At 33.0% G+C, this 23,986-nt stretch overlaps 1 protein-coding gene across 1 annotated transcript; it reads right to left on the minus strand.

The window, feature by feature from the left end:
• Positions 1-1,134: 1,134 nt before the first annotated feature.
• On the minus strand, positions 1,135-21,282 carry LOC149905456 (uncharacterized). Its single transcript, XM_090106581.1, has 11 exons — positions 21,183-21,282; positions 20,568-20,608; positions 20,079-20,157; positions 19,756-19,790; positions 14,452-14,530; positions 14,130-14,164; positions 9,811-9,889; positions 9,488-9,522; positions 6,906-6,984; positions 2,047-2,075; positions 1,135-1,696 (listed from the first exon to the last, which is right to left on the minus strand). Exons 1-11 carry the CDS (start codon positions 21,219-21,221, stop codon positions 1,585-1,587), a joined length of 642 nt encoding a protein of 213 aa, XP_089962707.1. The 5' UTR covers positions 21,222-21,282; the 3' UTR covers positions 1,135-1,584.
• Between the last annotated feature and the right edge of the window lie 2,704 nt (positions 21,283-23,986).

Below are 23,986 nucleotides of genomic sequence, written 5' to 3' on the forward strand. Positions count from 1 at the left end.
GAATTCCAAAAAAGGGCTAGATTTAGCCCGGAAAAGTCTAAAGTGGCAACACTGGGCTCGCGGGTGATAAACGTCACAAATATGCGCTCGAAAATTTGGTAAAAATGCTTAATTGTATATTGGCACAAAAACTATACTTAATTTCAAGAAAATTTCACTGTTTTTGTACAATCTTTGATTTAAATATATAAAAATAATAAAGGTTTTTTGATTTTGTATTGTGCATATTTTAGGCATATCAGTCGTTTTTAGTGCATATTTCGGCCTTTTTTAGTGCATATTTGCATGCATATTTTGGCATTTTGTTAGTGCATATAATCCGATGTCTACTGATGATATACCGATGGATGAATTGTTGAATTAAAATATGTAATGCTAACCATAAATACGCAACTTCTTATTCAAAAATTAATAAAGAAATTAGAATTAAAGTTATTGTCCGTGGTTTTCTTCGCGGCTAATCCAAAGGGCACAACTAGAGCACAACTTTTAAAATTTACTAATCTATACTTATATTTTAAATGCGAAAGTAACTCTGTCTGTCTGTCTGTTACTCAATCACGCTTAAACTACTGAACCAATTTGCATGAAATTTGGTATGGAGATATTTTGATACCCGAGATAGGACATAGGCTACCTTTTATTGCGAAATATGTACCACGGGCGAAGCCGGGGCGGACCACTAGTAATTTATATATGTTAAGAAAGCCTTTTCTTTGTTATCTGTACCACACAGCCCAATTAATAACAACGGACTTCACCACAAAAAAGAAGATTTTCCAAATTTTGATTCAAAAATCATTTATTACGTAAAGCGCCATCTGTACAAATTGTATTGAACTAATGTAATTGGTTATTTTAATAGCTCAAACAAAACAAATGCTTCAACATTCTCTCCCTAGATGGCAGTAAACTATAAATTAAAAAATATTTTGTGTTGATCTGTGAAAGATGTTTTCCCTCACTTTTCCCTAGACTGTTTCTGTTTATCAGCGTTTGTAAAAATTCCACAAATATATAAATAATATAAAGATCAAAACAAGCGAAAACGGGTACAGCCAAATATTTTCTATGATTTTAGCGTTACAAACGATCAGCAATAGATTTTAAGGGACTAGATTAAAAAAGCACAAGTATTTAAAAAAACATTTATTCTCTCAGTCATTTGTTTAAAAAACACATTGGGCAATAACTTCGTACAAAAATTAATCTTATTACTATCTTGAATACAAACTAAAGAAACTATAAGCTGTAACTGAACATTTTAAATAAATTGTTAGGTAATTTTAAACATACAATAACAATGCGATCAAAGTCTATGTTCAATACATAAACCTATTTTAATTGCTTATTATGTATGCTTTACAAATACAATGATGAGTTACATTAGATTAGAAACCTTTTTATCTGAAACAATATGGATAGTTGCAACTAAAAAAAAATTATTTACAGGACCATAAAGTTTAAAAGTTCCAGGCCTAAACTTATTGCTTTAAAATTTGCATACAATGTTAGGACGATACTAATCTATTTGAACCATTGAGGTAATATGTACTACGTATTTGAACTACATATATAATTGAATTAAAAGAAGCGCTTGTACGCGATTGTTCCGAGCCAAGCTAAGACCCCACACCCCGATATGACGCCGATAGATGTGCCTGCAATGGCCCCCGTACTCATGCCCTTCTCCGCCCTAGAAAAGAAAATTATATTAAAATATGTACTTGAGAGGTGTCAATGGACAGGATGGAACGAACTTACTAAACTAACTGGCTTGCTTTCTATGAGAGAGAGAGAAAGACAGAGAAATACGCGCACGTCGCACGGCACGGCTATAGAAATAAATATCGTTACTTACAACTTTTGGGCTTAATTCCATCTTGCCCCCTTTCGCAACGCGTGATAAGGAACTTCATTCCAAAAAAATGTGTGTAATAATTATAAGTTTACTTTTGTAACCGACTTTTTAAATGAGGTTATATTATGTTCCAATATAGACTTGTTTTTATTGGCCAGTACTGATTGGATAGTTTAGTTACTTACTTTATTTCAGCTGCATCACCACCTTCACCCTGTAATAAATAAAAAAATATGTTTATAAGACTATAAATTTATAAATAATAGAAAAAATTCGATCACGAGGCGGGACTCGAACCCGCATCCTTACGCGCCATTCCGGGGCGGATGCCTGAAAAACTCAGCCACTCGTGACTAGGCCATGCACCCGGGTTTTTTGATGATCTTGAGAACCGGGTCTCAATAATATGAAACTATATATGAATATGAATTGGTCCGTGAGAGCAATCTAGGCCCGTACATAGTATCAGCGTAGTTGAACTTGGACCCCGTCCGATTAGGGCCCTTCTGGCCTCCTCCACTCAAGCGACAGCCCAAGCCGAGGTTCGAGATCCCCGTCAAGGGGGGACGCCCTTGTGCATGTCGCTACCAGGGTGAACCTTCAGTTCACCCCCGCGTCCGCGTTAAAATGTAGAAGCCCTTCTGGCTAACATTGAGAGACACCACACAAAAAAAAAAAAATGAACTTGGACAGTACAAGCGCGTCACAGAGGCGAATGCGAAGAGATGTATCAATGTATTTTCGTATTCTATATTCTATTTTTAAGCGATAAAAGCAATAAAATTGGAAATAATAGTGTTGATATGTTTCTCGAATCTTATAGATCAAGAGCCCACGACGGCCAGACTTTCCTTTCTTTCGGAAAGTTGAAAGTTTCTCTGTATATGTCTCCTATACAGATAAGAACGACCAGCGACTATCAAGTTTGGGTTGTGGTTACTTTGGCAGGAAACAGGTAGTGAAGGTGTATAAAATAGTACCTAACTTTCATTATAGTTTAAAAGCTAAATTTTATATATGTTACTTGGGGACCTATAAAAAGACATTACCTTAAGAGCCAGACAGTTTTCATGGTTCTTACATCTAGCCAGACACATTTAAAAAATAACTAACATATTATCAAATTCACATAACTACCTAAAAGCGTAACAAATATGAAATAACCCACTAACACATTAGTTAACTATAATTATTTAAAAAATAAAAGTATAATATATAAGTAATAAAGTTATTACTTATCTTTTACGGGGGTTTATGTTGATGAAATTTCACGTATCTCGATGACACAATAAAAAAGTCATCGGGATACGTGAAATTCCATCAACATAAGTCTAAGTAAAAGATAAGTAATAACTTTATTACTTATATATTATACTTTTATTTTTTTAATAATTATAGTTAACTAATGTTTTTAGTGGGTTATTTCATATTTGTTACGCTTTTAGGTAGTTATGTGAATTTGATAATATGTTAGTTATTTTTTAAATGTGTCTGGCTAGATGTAAGAACCATGAAAACTGTCTGGCTCTTAAGGTAATGTCTTTTTATAGGTCCCCAAGTAACATATATAAAATTTAGCTTTTAAACTATAATGAAAGTTAGGTACTATTTTATACACCTTCACTACCTGTTTCCTGCCAAAGTAACCACAACCCAAACTTGATAGTCGCTGGTCGTTCTTATCTGTATAGGAGACATATACAGAGAAACTTTCAACTTTCCGAAAGAAAGGAAAGTCTGGCCGTCGTGGGCTCTTATATTATTAAGTTCTCGTCAAAAATTATACCTAAATTTCGAGCCTCGGGTACCCACTCGGTCAATTTTTCTGTCTTTAATTATTAAATTTATGTCATATTAATTAATTTTATTTATTATATTTGGATTACCTAAAATCAATCAACAATCAATCAACGGCGAATTATTGCCATTCTAACCTCTTTTATATATTCTGTGGTTCAGACCATGTATTAATTTCCTTTAAATCAGAATTTTAGTATGTTTGTGTGTAACGGGAAACGACTCATGGGCCCATTCTAAAAAGACAGATTTAATTCAAATTTTGTACACTTGGATTGGTGATTATACAATAATTTCATGAGTTTGTACGTGATTTTACTTTTTTCTACTATAATATTAACTATATTTAAATAATGTTTATAAAAACTGCGTAAATATATTTACCTTTGTAGATGTTTCAGGAGTAGTTGGACCAGAAGGTGGCTGGTTTGCTGGTTTTTCAGTTCCCACGGGTGTTTTTGGCCTGTAATAAGTATCAATTAGTTTACAATATAATAATGCTTTCGAATTTATAAAAAGGATAATAATTAAGCTGAAGAGTTTGTTTGTTTGATCGAATAGCAGAAACTATAGGAGGTTCTCATTGCAAAAATATTTTGTGTTGGATATTCAATTCATTGAGAAGAAAATATAATTGCTCAGTTGCTCAAGCATCACGCAACCACCGATAGGATCAGAAATGTCGGGAACATATTATAGATATTAGTCAGTTCAATAAAGAAACGAATCTTCAATGGCGGCCAAAGCTGACTTTGACAGATGGTAGGATCATCAAAAAAGAAAATAAAAATAACGTAAATTGATAATTATTTTATTAATTATTTCAAATTGTTTGTTGACAGACTTTTTTGTTATTGTATTTGTGTATTTATATGAATTATCATATTTACGTATACAGAATGTAATAAAATCCTCATTATACTTGTAATAAGCCCATAAAACTGAACAACTTTTCCCAAAGAACATATTTTGTCAAATTCCAATAAAACATTATTTACTTTCGCAAATGCATAATTGTCATTGTAAATTTATGATAAAAACTATTATATGGAAAATCAAATACATTTTAGTGATTTTATTTTTCCATTTTTTTTTTGCATACCGTACGGCCGTGTGTGAGCGAGAGGGAATGATAAGCGCCGCCATTGAAGATTCGTTTCTTTAAAGAACTAACTAATACATAGATATAAGATCCCACTGCAGGATTACTTCGTTCATAGTTTTTTTGATGAAACCAAAATTTAAATTATGTATATTTATAATTAGGAGTATATATATCGACTAGATTTCCAGTCAAAAGGAATTCTCCTTACCACCCGTGGTCATTCGACCACGGGTGGTATCGGTAAAATTTTAGTTGTGCCACGTATTCGAGATATTGTTAATTCCTATTTGTATTTATAATGATCATATTTATCACTAATCCATCAGTCCCCGGAATCACAGACACAATAGAAAATCTATTGTGTCGCGCCCCGATCGGGGCGCTCGGTGGTCAATGGGGTCGTAATTATTATACCGAATAAATAGAAATAAAAGTAAAAGTTTTTGTTTTGAAACATATATCTATCTCTTTTGCAATATTGCTTGCAGTGTTGCTACTCTCGTATATTGAAAATACATACAATAACAAATTTATTTTAAACTCGGTGTGCCTCGCGGTTACACTCACAGACGAACCCGCGGGAATAATCAAGTAACTAAATCATCCAAATCTGCCCCGTAATTTTTTTGTGAAAGAGTAATAAACATCAATCGTTACAAATTTTCACTTTAATAATATTAGTAGTATGCACATTAAATTTATTTAAAACTAGCGGTCCGCCCCGGCTTCGCCCGTGGTACATATTTACGTTTTCTCTACATAAGAACCATCCTCGTACTTCGAGGAATATAATAAAAAAAGAATTATCTAAATCGGCTCAGCCGTTCACACGTGATGCTGTGACAACGCGAAAAGGGTTTCATTTTTATATATATAGAATATAGATTATTACTCATATATTTTATACTAGACATCCGCCCGCAGCTTCGCCCGCATTTTCAAAAAAAACCCGCATCCGCAGTTCTTTTTCCTGTGGGATTTCCGGGATAAAAAGCATATGTCTTATTCTGGATTTTCAGCGACCTACATACCAAATTTCATTGTAATCGGTTCAGTAATATTTGCGTGAAAGAATAACAAACATCCATCATCACAAACTTTCGCATTTATAATATTAGTCGTCGTTGGCCTATTAAATCTATGGTAGATTATATATGCAGTTACATTTTAATTACGAAGTTAAAATTCTATTAATGCAGCAATTTAGTACATACTTAAGTTAATTTAATTAATTGTAATATGAGTTATTTTATTATTGTTATAATTTAGGGCAGCGTCGTTCATGGCTGAAGAGCCCGATTCTGGAGCGACAAGAGCGCCCACAACTCCTGCACTTATATGTTGATGATGTGACTGGTGATAAATTATTTAATCTAGTCCGACGATCACGCAGAGCATCGAACCAACTGCGATCGTGTGCCTTACAACCCTCATGAACTAGACTACGCCAAGATGTTCGGTTTTGGGCGAGCTTTTCCCAGTCTGGGGGGTTGATTTTGAACGTAGACATGTCACGTTTCACACTGTCTTTAAAACGCAGCAAAGGTCTTCCGATGCCTCTTTTAGCATGTGCAACTGCACCAAGCATTACTTGCCTCGGCAATCGGGAAGGATCCATGCGGTGGACATGTCCTAGCCAACGCAACCGACGCTGCTTAAGCAGGGCTCTAAGACTGGGCAACTGTGCAATCTCTGGGACTTTTTCATTAGTTATTCGGTCCTTCCATGTTATACGAAGAATACTACGCAGACAGCGCATGTTGAATGCATTCAACCGATAATATTAGTAGGATGCAATAAATTGTTATGAACCACTCACTTTTTATCTGTCCCTCTTTCAGTGGTCGGAATATTCTGAAAATAAAAAAAAATATAAAATAGTGACACAGAATAAATAAAGTATAGGTACGATCACAAACTTGACTAAAAAATAACTCACTTGAGAAACAGTATTTTAAAAACTCTCATTAAGTTCATCCATATATATTATTATTTTAAAAGGACAGATTTAATTCAAATTTTGTACACTTGGATTGGTGATTATAGAATAATTTCATGAGTTTGTACGTGATTTTACTTTTTTCTACTATAATATTAACTATATTTAAATAATGTTTATAAAAACTGCGTAAATATATTTACCTTTGTAGTTGTTTCAGGAGTAGTTGGACCAGAAGGTGGCTGGTTTGCTGGTTTTTCAGTTGTCACAGGTGTTTTTTGCCTGTAATAAGTATCAATTAGTTTACAATATAAAAATGCTTTCGAATTTATAAAAGGATAATAGTTAAGCTGAATTCTCACTTCAAAACTTATGCACTCCTATTTTCGTACTTGAATTAAATCACTTTTATAACAACAAATTAATAAATTACAACCGCGCAAACGTGTACATCTAACGACGGTCTGGGGGGAAGAGAACAAAGAGTACTTTAATAATACGGGAAGAGAATCATCCAAATCTGTCCCCTAATTTTGAAGTGAAAACTTCTTTAGCGGCGTTGGGTATAGGTAATCTTAGGTAACCTATTAAAAACTCGAATTTCTATTACCCGAATCTTAAAATCCCGAAAACGGTTGTTAGAACTTTTAAAAGACAGATGTTATGAATGACAACTTTTTAAAATTCCTTTTTTAATTTCCCAGATGAATCAATTTCCAGATGCACCAAAACCAGATTTTTAAAAAGTATTTTTTTGTTTCCCATATTCTCATAATCCAGATATAGTTATACCAGATTCTCAGAATACTTTTTTTTGTTTCCCATCGTACCATTTTCCAAATAAACTATTGCCAACTTTTCATAATCTTTTTATTTGGTTCCCATATAATCGTATAGCAGATAAACTATTGCCAGATTTTCATAATCTCTTTATTTGGTTCCCATACAATCGTGATTATACCTTTTACTATTGCCTGAAAATAAACATTACCAGTAAGTAAATTGTTTTACTTGCCCATTATAGAAAGGTTTAAGTGTCAAATTCGACTCAGTAGGTTAGGTTAGGTTTGAACTGTGACCTCCCATGCACGAGCCGAGCGAGCGAAGCGAGCGTGCCGCGGCAGCGGCCGGCGAGTGCCAGAACCGACTCGCTATTGTTTCACTTGCCCATTACAGAAAGGTTTAAGTGTCAAATTCGACTCAGTAGGTTAGGTTAGGTTTGAACTGTGACCTCCCATGCACGAGCCGAGCGAGCGAAGCGAGCGTGCCGCGGCAGCGGCCGGCGAGTGCCAGAACCGACTCGCTATTGTTTCACTTGCCCATTACAGAAAGGTTTAAGTGTCAAATTCGACTCAGTAGGTTAGGTTAGGTTTGAACTGTGACCTCCCATGCACGAGCCGAGCGAGCGAAGCGAGCGTGCCGCGGCAGCGGCCGGCGAGTGCCAGAACCGACTCGCTATTGTTTCACTTGCCCATTACAGAAAGGTTAAAGTGTTAAAATCTATTCAGAAGGTTAGGTTAGGTTCGTGCTGCGACCCCCTGGAAGGATTTCGTTTTTCTGGATATCGTTTATTTGAATTTCAAAAATCTGGACATTGTTTGTCTGGATATCAATCAACTGTATTTCAAAAATTTGTGTTTTAAAAATCTGGCTTTCGTGCATATGGATTACGGTCATCTGGATTTTGTGCATTTAGATTTCGTATGTCTGGAACTCATTCGTCTGGATTGTAAAACGTCGTACAAATGAAGAAATGGGCAAATGAAATTCGGAGTTGCGATTATATGGCAAACAAAACTTCGAAATTTTAAAATTCGGGGTTATGAAAAAATGTCCAAACGTTTTCTGGATTATGATATTCGGAATATTAAAATTCGAGATTAAGATAGGTAACCGTAATCTTAAACTCGCGTCAGGACACGTGGCCTGATCGAAAAAGCGTAAGACGGATTTTTTTTTAGCCCTTATATTCCATGCGTAAGACGGATACCATTCCAAAATATCAAACATGCTGAACGTTAATAATCAAGTTTTCACTTCTGCCGGCACTCCCAGAGTGCAACCCGTCTTTTTTTTTGTGAAAGAGTAACAAACATCAATCGTTACAAATTTTCACTTTAATAATATTAGTAGTATGCACATTTATTTAAAACTAGCGGTCCGCCCCGGCTTCGCCTGTGGTACATATTTACGTTTTCTCTACGTAAAAACCATCCTCGTACTTCAAGGAATATAATAAAAAAAGAATTATCGAAATCGGTTCAGCCGTTCTCGAGTTATGCGCTTACCAACACATTTTGCGATTCATTTTTATATATAAGACTAGCGGTCCGCCCCGGCTTCGCCCGTGGTACATATTTACGTTTTCTCTACATAAAAACCATCCTCGTACTTCAAGGAAAATAATAAAAAAAGAATTATCGAAATCGGTTCAGCCGTTCTCGAGTTATGCGCTTACCAACACATTTTGCGATTCATTTTTATATTATAGAAAGATAAGATAAGATAAGATATATAGATTATTACTCATATATTTTATACTAGACATCCGCCCGCGGCTTCGCCCGCATTTTCGAAGAAAATCCCGCACCCTCAGTTCTTTTTCCTGTGGGATTTCCGGGATAAAAAGCGTATGTCTTATCCTGGATTTTCAGCGACCTACATACCAAATTTCATTGTAATCGGTTCAGTAATATTTGCGTGAAAGAATAACAAACATCCATCATCATAAACTTTCGCATATATAATATTAGTAGGATGCAATAAATTGTAATGAACCACTCACTTTTCATCTGTCCCTCTTTCAGTGGTCGGAATAATCTGAAAATAAAAAAAAATATAAATTAGTGACACAGAATAAATAAAGTATAGGTACGATCACAAACTTGACTAAAAAATAACTCACTTGAGAAACAGTATTTTAAAAACTCTCATTAAGTTCATCCATATATATTATTATTTTAAAAGGACAGATTTAATTCAAATTTTGTACACTTGGATTGGTGATTATACAATAATTTCATGAGTTTGTACGTGATTTTACTTTTTTCTACTATAATATTAACTATATTTAAATAATGTTTATAAAAACTGCGTAAATATATTTACCTTTGTAGTTGTTTCAGGAGTAGTTGGACCAGAAGGTGGCTGGTTTGCTGGTTTTTCAGTTGTCACAGGTGTTTTTGGCCTGTAATAAGTATCAATTAGTTTACAATATAAAAATGCTTTCGAATTTATAAAAGGATAATAGTTAAGCTGAAGAGTTTGTTTGTTTGATCGAATAGCAGAAACTATAGGTTCTCATTGCAAAAATATTTTGTGTTGGATATTAAATTCATTGAGAAGAAATAATTGCTCAGTTGCTCAAGCATCACGCAACCACCAATAGGATCAGAAATGTCGGGAACATATTATAGATAAATAGATATAAGATCCCACTGCAGGATTACTTCGTTCATAGTTTTTTTGATGAAACCAAAATTTAAATTATGTATATTTATAATTAGGAGAATACATATCGACTAGATTTCCAGTCAAAAGGAGAATGACCACGGGTGGTATCGGTAAAATTTTAGTTGTGCCACGTATTCAAGATATTGTTAATTCCTATTCGTATTTATAATGATCATAATAATCACTATTAAGTCGTAATTATACCGAATAAATAGAAATAAAAGTAAAAGTTTTTGTTTTGAAACATATATCTATCTCTCTTGCAATATTGCTTGCAGTGTTGCTACTCTCGTATATTGAAGTACATACAATAACAATACCAGAATCTGATGGCATATTTATATTTAAAAAATAAAAGATTTTATGTGGCAACTTTATTTGACAACTATCAAATTGGTTGTCAAATTATTTGTCTTTTTCGCAGTTGTTAAATAATTTTTAGGATTTTGCCTTCAAACTCTTCGAAAATGTCGAAAAAGCCGCTGTGATCACAAGCAGGAGGTGTTGTTTACAATGTGTATAGAAAAATATTCGATGAAGAAGGGTCAAACACATCACAATTCACAATTTTAAATTTTGAAGCGCGTGGAAGATTTTATTGGCAAATTGGACTTACCCGTTTTGATACTTTAAATTAAAAATATTATAAGTAGGTAACTACATATAATATTGTTTGTGGATTGCAATTTAATTTTATGAAAACTTATTACAGGAGTTTCCAATGTGGCTATTCGTCAAGTCCAAGCTGTCCAAGTCATTTTTATAATGTGTGTATCTGGTAATACTTATGAAAATAAAAATATTTTTTTTTTTATTTTATAAAAAAAATATAAACAATCGAATTACATCCATATTTTCACATGGCATAATGATAATGATATATACAAGAGGTCTTCAGCGCAGAAATGGCCTAGCCAACATTTTGCTTATTTCTAAGTTATATGCATAAACAATTAAACATATTCGAACTTCATATTTCTACAGTGCAAAAATGGCCTATCCATAATTTTCCACGCACATAATAGCTGATGGAACCAGGTAAAATGTTTTTGCATAACTAATTACTTCATTAACTAGAGTGTAAAAGTGGCCTAACCCCGAAATTTTTAAGATTGATCATAAATTTTTAGTTTGTGGACATTCCTACATGTCATGTGACCAAGATTTTGGTCTTGTACAAAAACAGAAGCGGCATTTAAAAAAAAAATTATGTACCTGAAGTATAGAAACAAGTTATTTTAGCTGCCTGAAAAACTAAACCCTTTGAAATAATTTCTATGACCAAAGATACTTTTTTCTCAAGCAAATCATTAGAATAAAACACTACTTACCGCAAACTTTGTGCAGACAAAGGTAAAGTTGAATGGCTAAAGATGCAATGGTTAATGTTTTGTCAAATGCATCCTTTAAAACTATTTTAAATACTCAAATAATGATGAGGTTACATTTCGAGAGAACTCTATTACTATTGAAAATCTTGAAACTTTATAAATCCTGCTAATCATGCAATTTGTGAAAGGCAGAAGAAAGACTTAATTGAACTACTGAATTACATTCCTCCTTGTCATCACGACTTTTACAACAATTTGAAGACCCCCGGAACAGAGGCAGATGACATTTTTGTGGATTAACAATCTGATGAATAAAATTTTCTAAGTTTTAAATCTAGGAAAAAGAATTAAAGTTGTTCTTTTACTTTTCTGAACTGAATATTACTGAATTTACATTTTTATTTTTGGCCTATGCTTATAAAAACTATCGTAAAACATAATGCAAAGGTGGCCTAACCCACAAAAATATTTTAAATATAAGTTTTTATTACAAAAATTTATGCCATTACAAAGGCATTTTAGTTTAAACAATAAATACAAGTAAATTATTTCAATTTACGATAAAATTTAAATTAATATCATATTCTGAATTCTCACTTAATTATGTAAGTATGGCAATTTCTCAATAGATACTAATTATCAATACCTTAGGCCACTTTTGCGCTGACGGCCTGATTAATATAGGTATGTGTAAATACTTAATATTATGCTTTACCTATATAAAAGTAATATGGTATATTGTACATGTAAGTATGTACCTACATAATATTATGTGGATATCTCATTATCAAGTACAGTATGTAATGTGACTATATGATATTGAGGACAAAATAAAAAATAAGCAGTATCAAGATCGTTCAGTCCATTTTCCCTAGGGTTGCACACTCAAACTCAAACTCAAACTCAAACTCAAACATTTATTTATTCAATTAGACTTCTTCTAGAAGCACTTTTGAAACGTTACGCGACAACCCTCCATGGGTTTTTATCGTCCATATATTTCTTAATCTCTCTGGACAAGTACATTTTTTATATAAGTTTTAAATTGAGAACTACTAAACTCTTTAATATTATGAGGAATTCTGTTGTAAAAGCGTATACCTTGGCCCATAAATGAATTTTTAACTTTAGCTAGCCGGAAAAATGGCATTTCAATTTTATTTCTGTTTCTTGTGTCATAACAATATCTATCTCCTACTTTTGTGTGTAAGTAAGCGTTATTATGTACATATAAAATATTATTAAATATATACTGCGACGGTACAGTAAGGATACCAGTATTCTTAAAGAGATCTCTTAGTGAGTCTCGAGCACGTAAATTATATATAGAGCGTATGGCTCTTTTCTGTAATATAAATATAGTTTCTATATCTGCAGCCCTGCCCCATAGCAGAATTCCATAGGACATTATGCTATGAAAGTAGCTAAAGTAAACCAATCTAGCCGTTTCTTCATCGGTGAGATGCCTTATTCTTCTAACTGCATATGCAGCTGAGCTGAGCTTAGCAGCGGTGGTGGTAACATGGGCCCCCCATTGAAGCTTCTCATCTAATGTCAAACCAAGAAAAACAGTCGATTCTACAGGGTATAATACCTCCCCGTTTAAAATAATATTCCTTTTCACCTTTTTTACATTTACTTTTTTACTTTTTTACATTTACTCAAAATTTTGATTTCCCTAATTGCCATCAGATTCTAGTTTACAGTATACCTACTCATTTATTTTAAACTCGGTGTGCCGCGCGGTTTCACTCACAGACGAACCCGCGGGAATAATCAAGTAACTAAATCATCCAAATCTAATGGCTGGTTCACACTTTGATTAGTGCGAGTGCAGGTGATGAGTAGTACTACGTGTGGACAGCGACTGTTTAGTGCGAGTGTTTAGTAGGCTGTGTAGTAAAGTGAATAGAAGCGTGTTCTATTTTTTTGCGAGTGGACTGCGAGTAGCCACGTCCCGCGCGCCCTCCCTTCCCCCTCACTCGCAGTGTGCCTGCCTAAACACGTCTGGACAGGAGTGTTAAGTGTTTAGTGTTTAGCGTGGTGTGTAGCGTCGCGAATTTCACCATTGTCCTGCACTCGCACTAATCACCTGCACTCGCAGTTGAATTGGACACTACTCGCACTACACACCTGCACTCGCACTACTCACCTGCACTCGTACTAATCAAAGTGTGAACCAGCCTTAACCATAGTTTTTTTGTGAAAGAGTAACAAACATCAATCGTTACAAATTTTCACTTTAATAATATTAGTAGTATGCACATTTATTTAAAACTAGCGGTCCGCCCCGGCTTCGCCTGTGGTACATATTTACGTTTTCTCTACATAAGAACCATCCTCGTACTTCGAGGAATATAATAAAAAAGAATTATCTAAATCGGCTCGGCCGTTCACACGTGATTCTGTGACAACGCGAAACGGGTTTCATTTTTATATACACCTATCCTTTCCTGTCATTTCCTGTGGGATTTCCGGGATAAAAAGCATATGTCTTATTCTGGATTTTCAGCGACCTACATACCAAATTTCATTGTAATCGGTTCAGTAATATTTGCGTGAAAGAATAACAAACATCCATCATCATAAACTTTCGCAAATATAATATTAGTAGGATGCAATAAATTGTAATGAACCACTCACTTTTCATCTGTCCCCCTTTCAGTGGTCGGAATAATCTGAAAATAAAAAAAAATATAAATTAGTGACACAGAATAAATAAAGTATAGGTACGATCACAAACTTGACTAAAAAATAACTCACTTAGAAACAGTATTTTAAAAACTCTCATTAAGTTCATCCATATATATTATTATTTTAAAAGGACAGATTTAATTCAAATTTTGTACACTTGGATTGGTGATTATACAATAATTTCATGAGTTTGTACGTGATTTTACTTTTTTCTACTATAATATTAACTATATTTAAATAATGTTTATAAAAACTGCGTAAATATATTTACCTTTGTAGTTGTTTCAGGAGTAGTTGGACCAGAAGGTGGCTGGTTTGCTGGTTTTTCAGTTGTCACAGGTGTTTTTGGCCTGTAATAAGTATCAATTAGTTTACAATATAAAAATGCTTTCGAATTTATAAAAGGATAATAGTTAAGCTGAAGAGTTTGTTTGTTTGATCGAATAGCAGAAACTATAGGTTCTCATTGCAAAAATATTTTGTGTTGGATATTAAATTCATTGAGAAGAAATAATTGCTCAGTTGCTCAAGCATCACGCAACCACCAATAGGATCAGAAATGTCGGGAACATATTATAGATAAATAGATATAAGATCCCACTGCAGGATTACTTCGTTCATAGTTTTTTTGATGAAACCAAAATTTAAATTATGTATATTTATAATTAGGAGAATATATATCGACTAGATTTCCAGTCAAAAGGAGAATGATCACGGGTGGTATCGGTAAAATTTTAGTTGTGCCACGTATTCAAGATATTGTTAATTCCTATTTGTATTTATAATGATCATAATAATCTCACTATTAAGTCGTAATTATACCGAATAAATAGAAATAAAAGTAAAAGTTTTTGTTTTGAAACATATATCTATCTCTCTTGCAATATTGCTTGCAGTGTTGCTACTCTCGTATATTGAAGTACATACAATAACAATACCAGAATCTGATGGCATATTTTATATTTAAAAAATAAAAGATTTTATGTGGCAACTTTATTTGACAACTATCAAATTGGTTGTCAAATTATTTGTCTTTTTCGCAGTTGTTAAATAATTTTTAGGATTTTGCCTTCAAACTCTTCGAAAATGTCGAAAAAGCCGCTGTGATCACAAGCAGGAGGTGTTGTTTACAATGTGTATAGAAAAATATTCGATGAAGAAGGGTCAAACACATCACAATTTTAAATTTTGAAGCGCGTGGATGATTTTATTGGCAAATTGGACTTACCCGTTTTGATACTTTAAATTAAAAATATTATAAGTAGGTAACTACATATAATATTGTTTGTGGATTGCAATTTAATTTTATGAAAACTTATTACAGGAGTTTCCAATGTGGCTATTCGTCAAGTCCAAGCTGTCCAAGTCATTTTTATAATGTGTGTATCTGGTAATACTTATGAAAATAAAAATATTTTTTTTTTTATTTTATAAAAAAAATATAAACAATCGAATTACATCCATATTTTCACATGGCATAATGATAATGATATATACAAGAGGTCTTCAGCGCAGAAATGGCCTAGCCAACATTTTGCTTATTTCTAAGTTATATGCATAAACAATTAAACATATTCGAACTTCATATTTCTACAGTGCAAAAATGGCCTATCCATAATTTTCCACGCACATAATAGCTGATGGAACCAGGTAAAATGTTTTTGCATAACTAATTACTTCATTAACTAGAGTGTAAAAGTGGCCTAACCCCGAAATTTTTAAGATTGATCATAAATTTTTAGTTTGTGGACATTCCTACATGTCATGTGACCAAGATTTTGGTCTTGTACAAAAACAGAAGCGGCATTTAAAAAAAAAATTATGTACCTGAAGTATAGAAACAAGTTATTTTAGCTGCCTGAAAAACTAAACCCTTTGAAATAATTTCTATGACCAAAGATACTTTTTTCTCAAGCAAATCATTAGAATAAAACACTACTTACCGCAAACTTTGTGCAGACAAAGGTAAAGTTGAATGGCTAAAGATGCAATGGTTAATGTTTTGTCAAATGCATCCTTTAAAACTATTTTAAATACTCAAATAATGATGAGGTTACATTTCGAGAGAACTCTATTACTATTGAAAATCTTGAAACTTTATAAATCCTGCTAATCATGCAATTTGTGAAAGGCAGAAGAAAGACTTAATTGAACTACTGAATTACATTCCTCCTTGTCATCACGACTTTTACAACAATTTGAAGACCCCCGGAACAGAGGCAGATGACATTTTTGTGGATTAACAATCTGATGAATAAAATTTTCTAAGTTTTAAATCTAGGAAAAAGAATTAAAGTTGTTCTTTTACTTTTCTGAACTGAATATTACTGAATTTACATTTTTATTTTTGGCCTATGCTTATAAAAACTATCGTAAAACATAATGCAAAGGTGGCCTAACCCACAAAAATATTTTAAATATAAGTTTTTATTACAAAAATTTATGCCATTACAAAGGCATTTTAGTTTAAACAATAAATACAAGTAAATTATTTAAATTTACGATAAAATTTAAATTAATATCATATTCTGAATTCTCACTTAATTATGTAAGTATGGCAATTTCTCAATAGATACTAATTATCAATACCTTAGGCCACTTTTGCGCTGACGGCCTGATTAATATAGGTATGTGTAAATACTTAATATTATGCTTTACCTATATAAAAGTAATATGGTATATTGTACATGTAAGTATGTACCTACATAATATTATGTGGATATCTCATTATCAAGTACAGTATGTAATGTGACTATATGATATTGAGGACAAAATAAAAAATAAGCAGTATCAAGATCGTTCAGTCCATTTTCCCTAGGGTTGCACACTCAAACTCAAACTCAAACATTTATTTATTCAATTAGACTTCTTCTAGAAGCACTTTTGAAACGTTACGCGACAACCCTCCATGGGTTTTTATCGTCCATATATTTCTTAATCTCTCTGGACAAGTACATTTTTTATATAAGTTTTAAATTGAGAACTACTAAACTCTTTAATATTATGAGGAATTCTGTTGTAAAAGCGTATACCTTGGCCCATAAATGAATTTTTAACTTTAGCTAGCCGGAAAAATGGCATTTCAATTTTATTTCTGTTTCTTGTGTCATAACAATATCTATCTCCTACTTTTGTGTGTAAGTAAGCGTTATTATGTACATATAAAATATTATTAAATATATACTGCGACGGTACAGTAAGGATACCAGTATTCTTAAAGAGATCTCTTAGTGAGTCTCGAGCACGTAAATTATATATAGAGCGTATGGCTCTTTTCTGTAATATAAATATAGTTTCTATATCTGCAGCCCTGCCCCATAGCAGAATTCCATAGGACATTATGCTATGAAAGTAGCTAAAGTAAACCAATCTAGCCGTTTCTTCATCGGTGAGATGCCTTATTCTTCTAACTGCATATGCAGCTGAGCTGAGCTTAGCAGCGGTGGTGGTAACATGGGCCCCCCATTGAAGCTTCTCATCTAATGTCAAACCAAGAAAAACAGTCGATTCTACAGGGTATAATACCTCCCCGTTTAAAATAATATTCCTTTTCACCTTTTTTACATTTACTTTTTTACTTTTTTACCCTACTCAAAATTTTGATTTCCCTAATTGCCATCAGATTCTAGTTTACAGTATACCTACTCATTTATTTTAAACTCGGTGTGCCGCGCGGTTTCACTCACAGACGAACCCGCGGGAATAATCAAGTAACTAAATCATCCAAATCTAACCCGTAGTTTTTTTGTGAAAGAGTAACAAACATCAATCGTTACAAATTTTCACTTTAATAATATTAGTAGTATGCACATTTATTTAAAACTAGCGGTCCGCCCCGGCTTCGCCTGTGGTACATATTTACGTTTTCTCTACATAAGAACCATCCTCGTACTTCGAGGAATATAATAAAAAAGAATTATCTAAATCGGCTCGGCCGTTCACACGTGATTCTGTGACAACGCGAAACGGGTTTCATTTTTATATATATATAGAATACTAGCGGTCCGCCCCGGCTTCGCCCGTGGTACATATTTACGTTTTCTCTACATAAAAACCATCCTCGTACTTCAAGGAATATAATAAAAAAAGAATTATCGAAATCGGTTCAGCCGTTCTCGAGTTATGCGCTTACCAACACATTTTGCTATTCATATTTATATATAAGATAAGATAACTGATAAGATATATAGATTATTACTCATATATTTTATACTAGATATCCGACCGCGGCTTCGCCCGCATTTTCAAAGAAAATCCCGCACCTGCAGTTCTTTTTCAAACTCAAACTCAAACTCAAACATTTATTTATTCAATTAGACTTCTTATAGAAGCACTTTTGAAACGTCATTACATATTTTAAAATTTACCACCGATTCGGAAAGCAGTATCTACGGAGAAGAACCGGCAAGAAACTCCATAGTTGCTCTTTTAAATCATGTCAGTTTTACAATTTTACAAAATACATATGTAACATCATATATTATAATAACATGCCAAAGAACTGTCCAGTGGTTTTTTCGCGACAACCCTCCATGGGTTTTTATCGTCCATATATTCCTGAATACTGTAGTACGCTCTCTGAACTAGTACATTTTTTATATAAGTTTTAAATTTAGAACTACTAAACTCTTTAATATTATGAGGAATTCTATTGTAAAAGCGTATACCTTGACCCATAAATGAATTTTTAACTTTAGCTAATCGGAAAAATGGCATTTCAATTCTATTTCTGTTCCTTGTGCCATAACAGTGTCTATCTCCTACTCTTGTGTGTAAGTCGGCGTTTTTGTGTACATGCAAAATATTATTAAATATATACTGTGATGGTACAGTAAGGATACCAGTATTCTTAAAGAGATCTCTTAGTGAGTCCCGAGCACGTAAATTATATATAGAACGAATGGCTCTTTTCTGTAAGATAAATATAGTTTCTATATCTGCTGCCCTGCCCCATAGTAGAATTCCATAGGACATAATACTATGAAAGTAGCTGAAATAAACCAATCTAGCTGTATCTTCATCGGTGAGATGCCTTACCTTTCGGACTGCATATGCTGCTGAACTGAGCTTACCTGCAGCGGTGTTGACATGGGCTCCCCACTGTAGTTTCTCGTCCAATGTTAACCCAAGAAATACAGTCGATTCAGTAGGGTGTAATACCTCCCCGTTCAAGGTAATATTTCTGCTTAACTTTTTAACGTTTGGTAGTAAAAATTCAACACATGTTGTTTTTTTTGGCATTTAATAATAAATTATTAGCAGTAAACCAGTCTGATATGTGTAAAAGAGCACTGTTCACTTCGTCAACATTTGCGTCATGCCTATCCACATTAAATAATAATGAGGTATCATCTGCAAACAGAACTATTTCACACCTATCCTTTACTGTCATTTCCTGTGGGATTTCCGGGATAAAAAGCATATGTCTTATTCTGGATTTTCAGCGACCTACATACCAAATTTCATTGTAATCGGTTCAGTAATATTTGCGTGAAAGAATAACAAACATCCATCATCATAAACTTTCGCAAATATAATATTAGTAGGATGCAATAAATTGTAATGAACCACTCACTTTTCATCTGTCCCCCTTTCAGTGGTCGGAATAATCTGAAAATAAAAAAAAATATAAATTAGTGACACAGAATAAATAAAGTATAGGTACGATCACAAACTTGACTAAAAAATAACTCACTTGAGAAACAGTATTTTAAAAACTCTCATTAAGTTCATCCATATATATTATTATTTTAAAAGGACAGATTTAATTCAAATTTTGTACACTTGGATTGGTGATTATACAATAATTTCATGAGTTTGTACGTGATTTTACTTTTTTCTACTATAATATTAACTATATTTAAATAATGTTTATAAAAACTGCGTAAATATCTTTACCTGTGCAGGTGCTCCAGAAGCATCTTGACCAGAAAGTGGCTGGTTTCCTTTTTGTCCATTTCCTGGAGGTGTTATTTGCCTGTAATAAGTATCAATTAGTTTACAATATAATAATGCTTTCGAATTTATAAAAGGATAATAATTTAGCTGAAAAGTTTGTTTGTTTGATCGAATAGCAAAAACTATAGGTTCTCATTGCAAAAATATTTTGTGTTGGATATTCAATTCGTTGAGAAGAAATAATTGCTCAGTTGCTCAAGCATCACGCAACCACCGATAGGATCAGAAATGTCGGGAACATATTATAGATACATAGATATAAGATCCCACTGCAGGATTACTTCGTTCATAGTTTTTTTGATGAAACCAAAATTTTATGTATATTTATAATTAGGAGAATTTATATCGACTAGATTTCCAGTCATTTGACTTAATAAATAAGTATTTATATTATTGTATAATAATCACATAAATTTGCTATTTACTTACCCATTATTGTCTTCATTGTTGGGTCTCGCAGTGGCAGAAACCTGAAACAAATTTCAAAGACTTATAGACATTTCTACAATTTATACATATATTCTATTTAGCGTATCTATCAGTTAAAATAACATTAATATATACGAACTATTTGTTGCATACAGTAAGCGACGTTCGAATCGCTCTGAAAATCTTGTAAGATCACGAGACGTAAGGGAAACTAGAGCCTTCGTCTGGTATAATTTAATATTTAAAAAAAATTGGTTGTTTGTAAAGTAGGTTTACGATCGAGATGTTTACGTAATAACGTCTTATTGGTGGCAGCGCTCGAGATGAGACGGGAGATCGGTCCGTCTCTCTCTCGTTATACCTGCGATCGCGCTCGTGAGGTTTTGGTGTGACACAAGTTTCTGAACATGTCACCCGACTAAAACGATTTTAAAAACGTTATCACGTCAAAATACGAATAGTTTATCAAACCTTACTTTATTCCAACTATATTTTATTAATTTAAAAGGAGAGAATTTAAGGAAATTCTGATGAATTTTAAAATATTCTACTATTGTCGAAAATCTTCAACTAGGAATAGATAGGTGATTAGGTATTTCTTAGCAATGTACTTACCAAAAATATTGTCAGGACCACTAATTTAAACGACCACATCTTGTGAAACCCCCAGAGGTGTTACTTTACCGGAGTTTCGACTATATGTGCCAATATTATCGTATGTAAATCCATTTTATATTTTACGTTTCAGTTATCCTTATAAGTAGGGAGTAGGCTGCAGTCGCTATCCTGTTGCATCCTGCTTTCATGCAGCTTTTTATTATTTTATGGTTTTTATTAGCCTATTTGAAGTTAGTATTTTGTAAAGATGTGACATATAGAAGTGAAGTCCCGTGTCCCCGTAGTGGGGTAAGGGGCAGATGCATTATTCATACATCTGTTTCACTGATCGATTTTCTTTAGGGACAAGTAGGTGATCAGCCTTCTGTGTCCTGCCAGACCGAGACATTTTTTTTTTCTTCGTCTCCACCGGGAATCGAACCCAGGACCCCTCGGTTCTACGCTCAAGCGCCAACCACTGTACCAAGGAGGCGGTATGTGACAGATAGTTTTTGGTAATTATTTAATTTGCGTTGTGAGTTGTTTGAATAATTACATACGAAAAAATTACGTTTTAAAAATTTCTTTCATAAGTAATTTATAACAATGTGTTTTGCGTATTAATGAAAGATTGTTATTTATTTATTTTTTACCAAATACGAGTTGTACTAAATATTTTTATCTAAGACACAAGCCGATGTTCGCGAATTCACTTTATTCAAGTAAGAATTGTTTGTGGACACTTATTGTTATTTTATGCTTGCCCTGTGTCTACATGAAAGAATTACATACATTAATTAATATAACTTATTTGTGTTTTAAGTAAACTCAAACTCAAACTCAAATATTCATTTATTCAATTAGACTTCTTCTAGAAGCACTTTTGAAACGTCATTACATATTTTTAACATTTACCACCGATTCGGAAAGCAGTATCTACGGAGAAGAACCGGCAAGAAACTCCATAGTTGCTCTTTTAATCATGTCAGTTTTACAATTTAATTTTACAAATACATATGTATTATAATAGATAGTAGTTTTGTGATTTCCTTTAATGCTAACAAATATTATAATCTAAAATAATCGAAAAAAATATCACTATACATTAGAGATTTGACTCTTCCATGAAATCTGTTTTGTACTGCGTTTTTCCCAATATTTTGATCATGTCATTTCTGTTTAAAATGTTTCTATAAAAACATGTACAGTTTGTCATAAAAACACGACTTATAGACTAGAGTAGATAATTTTTGAAACAAAAAAAAATCGCAGTCGGATGAAACCCATTAGAAAAGGAGGGGAATATGATAAAAATGTAAGGAAATATAAATTACGGTCAATCCGAGTTCGGGAAGCGGGAGGGGGTAGCTTTTAAGAGAAAAAAATGGTTTCTCTCGATTTCCGACAAAACTACAAGTCCTATAGAAAAAAATTCAGTGGCAAAGTTGTAGGTAATTAAAAGTTCTACAACTTTTGTATTCACAATTTTTTCACATAACCTCAAAATTTAGGTGAAAATTTCAAAAAACCAAGTTTTTGGTCTTTTATTTTTATCTACTTCAAAATTTATTTTTTTTCTACGAAATTTGGTGGAAACTTACTTTATTATGTCCCAAATACACTGTAATTTATTTGATTGAAAATATTTATTTTTTCGCCTTATTTTGAATTATTAATTCATGTGCCTGATTTAGTAAAAGCTCATTATTACACTGTTTGTATGCATTTCCTGAGAACATTTACTATGGTGGTGTTTATTTTTTTTTTACACCATATGAAAGTAGAGATTTCAATGAATAAAAGGCACCCCAAGTTTTTGAAAAAAGCTGATATTTTGACGGGTGACTTTTCGATTGAAAATTAGGTTGTTTTTTTGGTATTAATTCAAAATAAGGCGAAAAAATAAATATTTTCAATCAAATAAATTACAGTGTATTTGGGACATAATAAAGTAAGTTTCCACCAAATTTCGTAGAAAAAAAATAAATTTTGAAGTAGATAAAAATAAAAGACCAAAAACTTGGTTTTTTGAATTTTTCACCTAAATTTTGAGGTTATGTGAAAAAATTGTGAATACAAAAATTGTAGAACTTTTAATAACCTACAACTTTGCCATTGAACTTTTTTCTATAGGACTTGTAGTTTTGTCGGAAATCAGGAGAAACCATTTTTTTCTCTTAAAAGCTCCCCCCTCCCACTTCCCGAACTCGGATTGACCGTAATTTATTTTTCCTTTTATTTTCATCATATTCCCCTCCTTTTCTAATGGGTTTCATCCGACTGCGATTTTTTTTATCTTTTCATTATTTTTAAAGGCTTCTACCCCAGTCTATTAACTGTGGCGAGCCTCGAGCCGAGTTTATTTCCTTCAATGACATATTAAATTGCTAAATCTTTTATCAGAAATTTCTCGCGTCTTCTTGTAAAATTCTAACAAGTCTGAAGTAGAAAAAAACAGTTCTCATAAAGTGATAACATTTTTCATACTTGAGTTTTCATATCCTGAAATATTCTACATTTTTCTTAATTTTAATTAACTTATTACTTTTTTAATGGCTTAGCATCAATTCCGGGATAAAACCTATCCTATCTCTCAAGTTCGATCCAACTTGAGAGATAGGATAGGTTTTATCCCGGAAATCCCACGGGAAAGGGAACTATGCGGGGTTTTCTCTGAAAACGCGGGCGAAGCCGCGGGCGGAAAGCTAGTATTAAATATATGTATAACACTATAGTTTATGAATAAAAAATTTCAACGTTAACCAGAAAGGATAAAATTTTCTGCCAACCCGAAATTAAAATTGAAAGAGGGCCCAAATTGT

Source organism: Colias eurytheme, chromosome 10 (assembly GCF_061535395.1).
Source record: "Colias eurytheme isolate Ceu_HAF_F1 chromosome 10, ilColEury1 Martin Lab GWU primary, whole genome shotgun sequence".
Classification (NCBI taxonomy): domain Eukaryota; kingdom Metazoa; phylum Arthropoda; class Insecta; order Lepidoptera; family Pieridae; genus Colias; species Colias eurytheme.

Coding starts and splice junctions, on each gene's coding strand:
- LOC149905456 (XM_090106581.1), bottom strand. CDS start 21,221: ATGTGGTCGTTTAAATTAGTGGTCCTGACAATATTTTTG. Junction 19,791..20,078: donor CTTCTGGAGCACCTGCACAG/GTAAAGATATTT, acceptor TTTTATTTTCAG/ATTATTCCGACCACTGAAAG. Junction 9,890..14,129: donor GAAAGGGGGACAGATGAAAA/GTGAGTGGTTCA, acceptor TACTTATTACAG/GCCAAAAACACCTGTGACAA.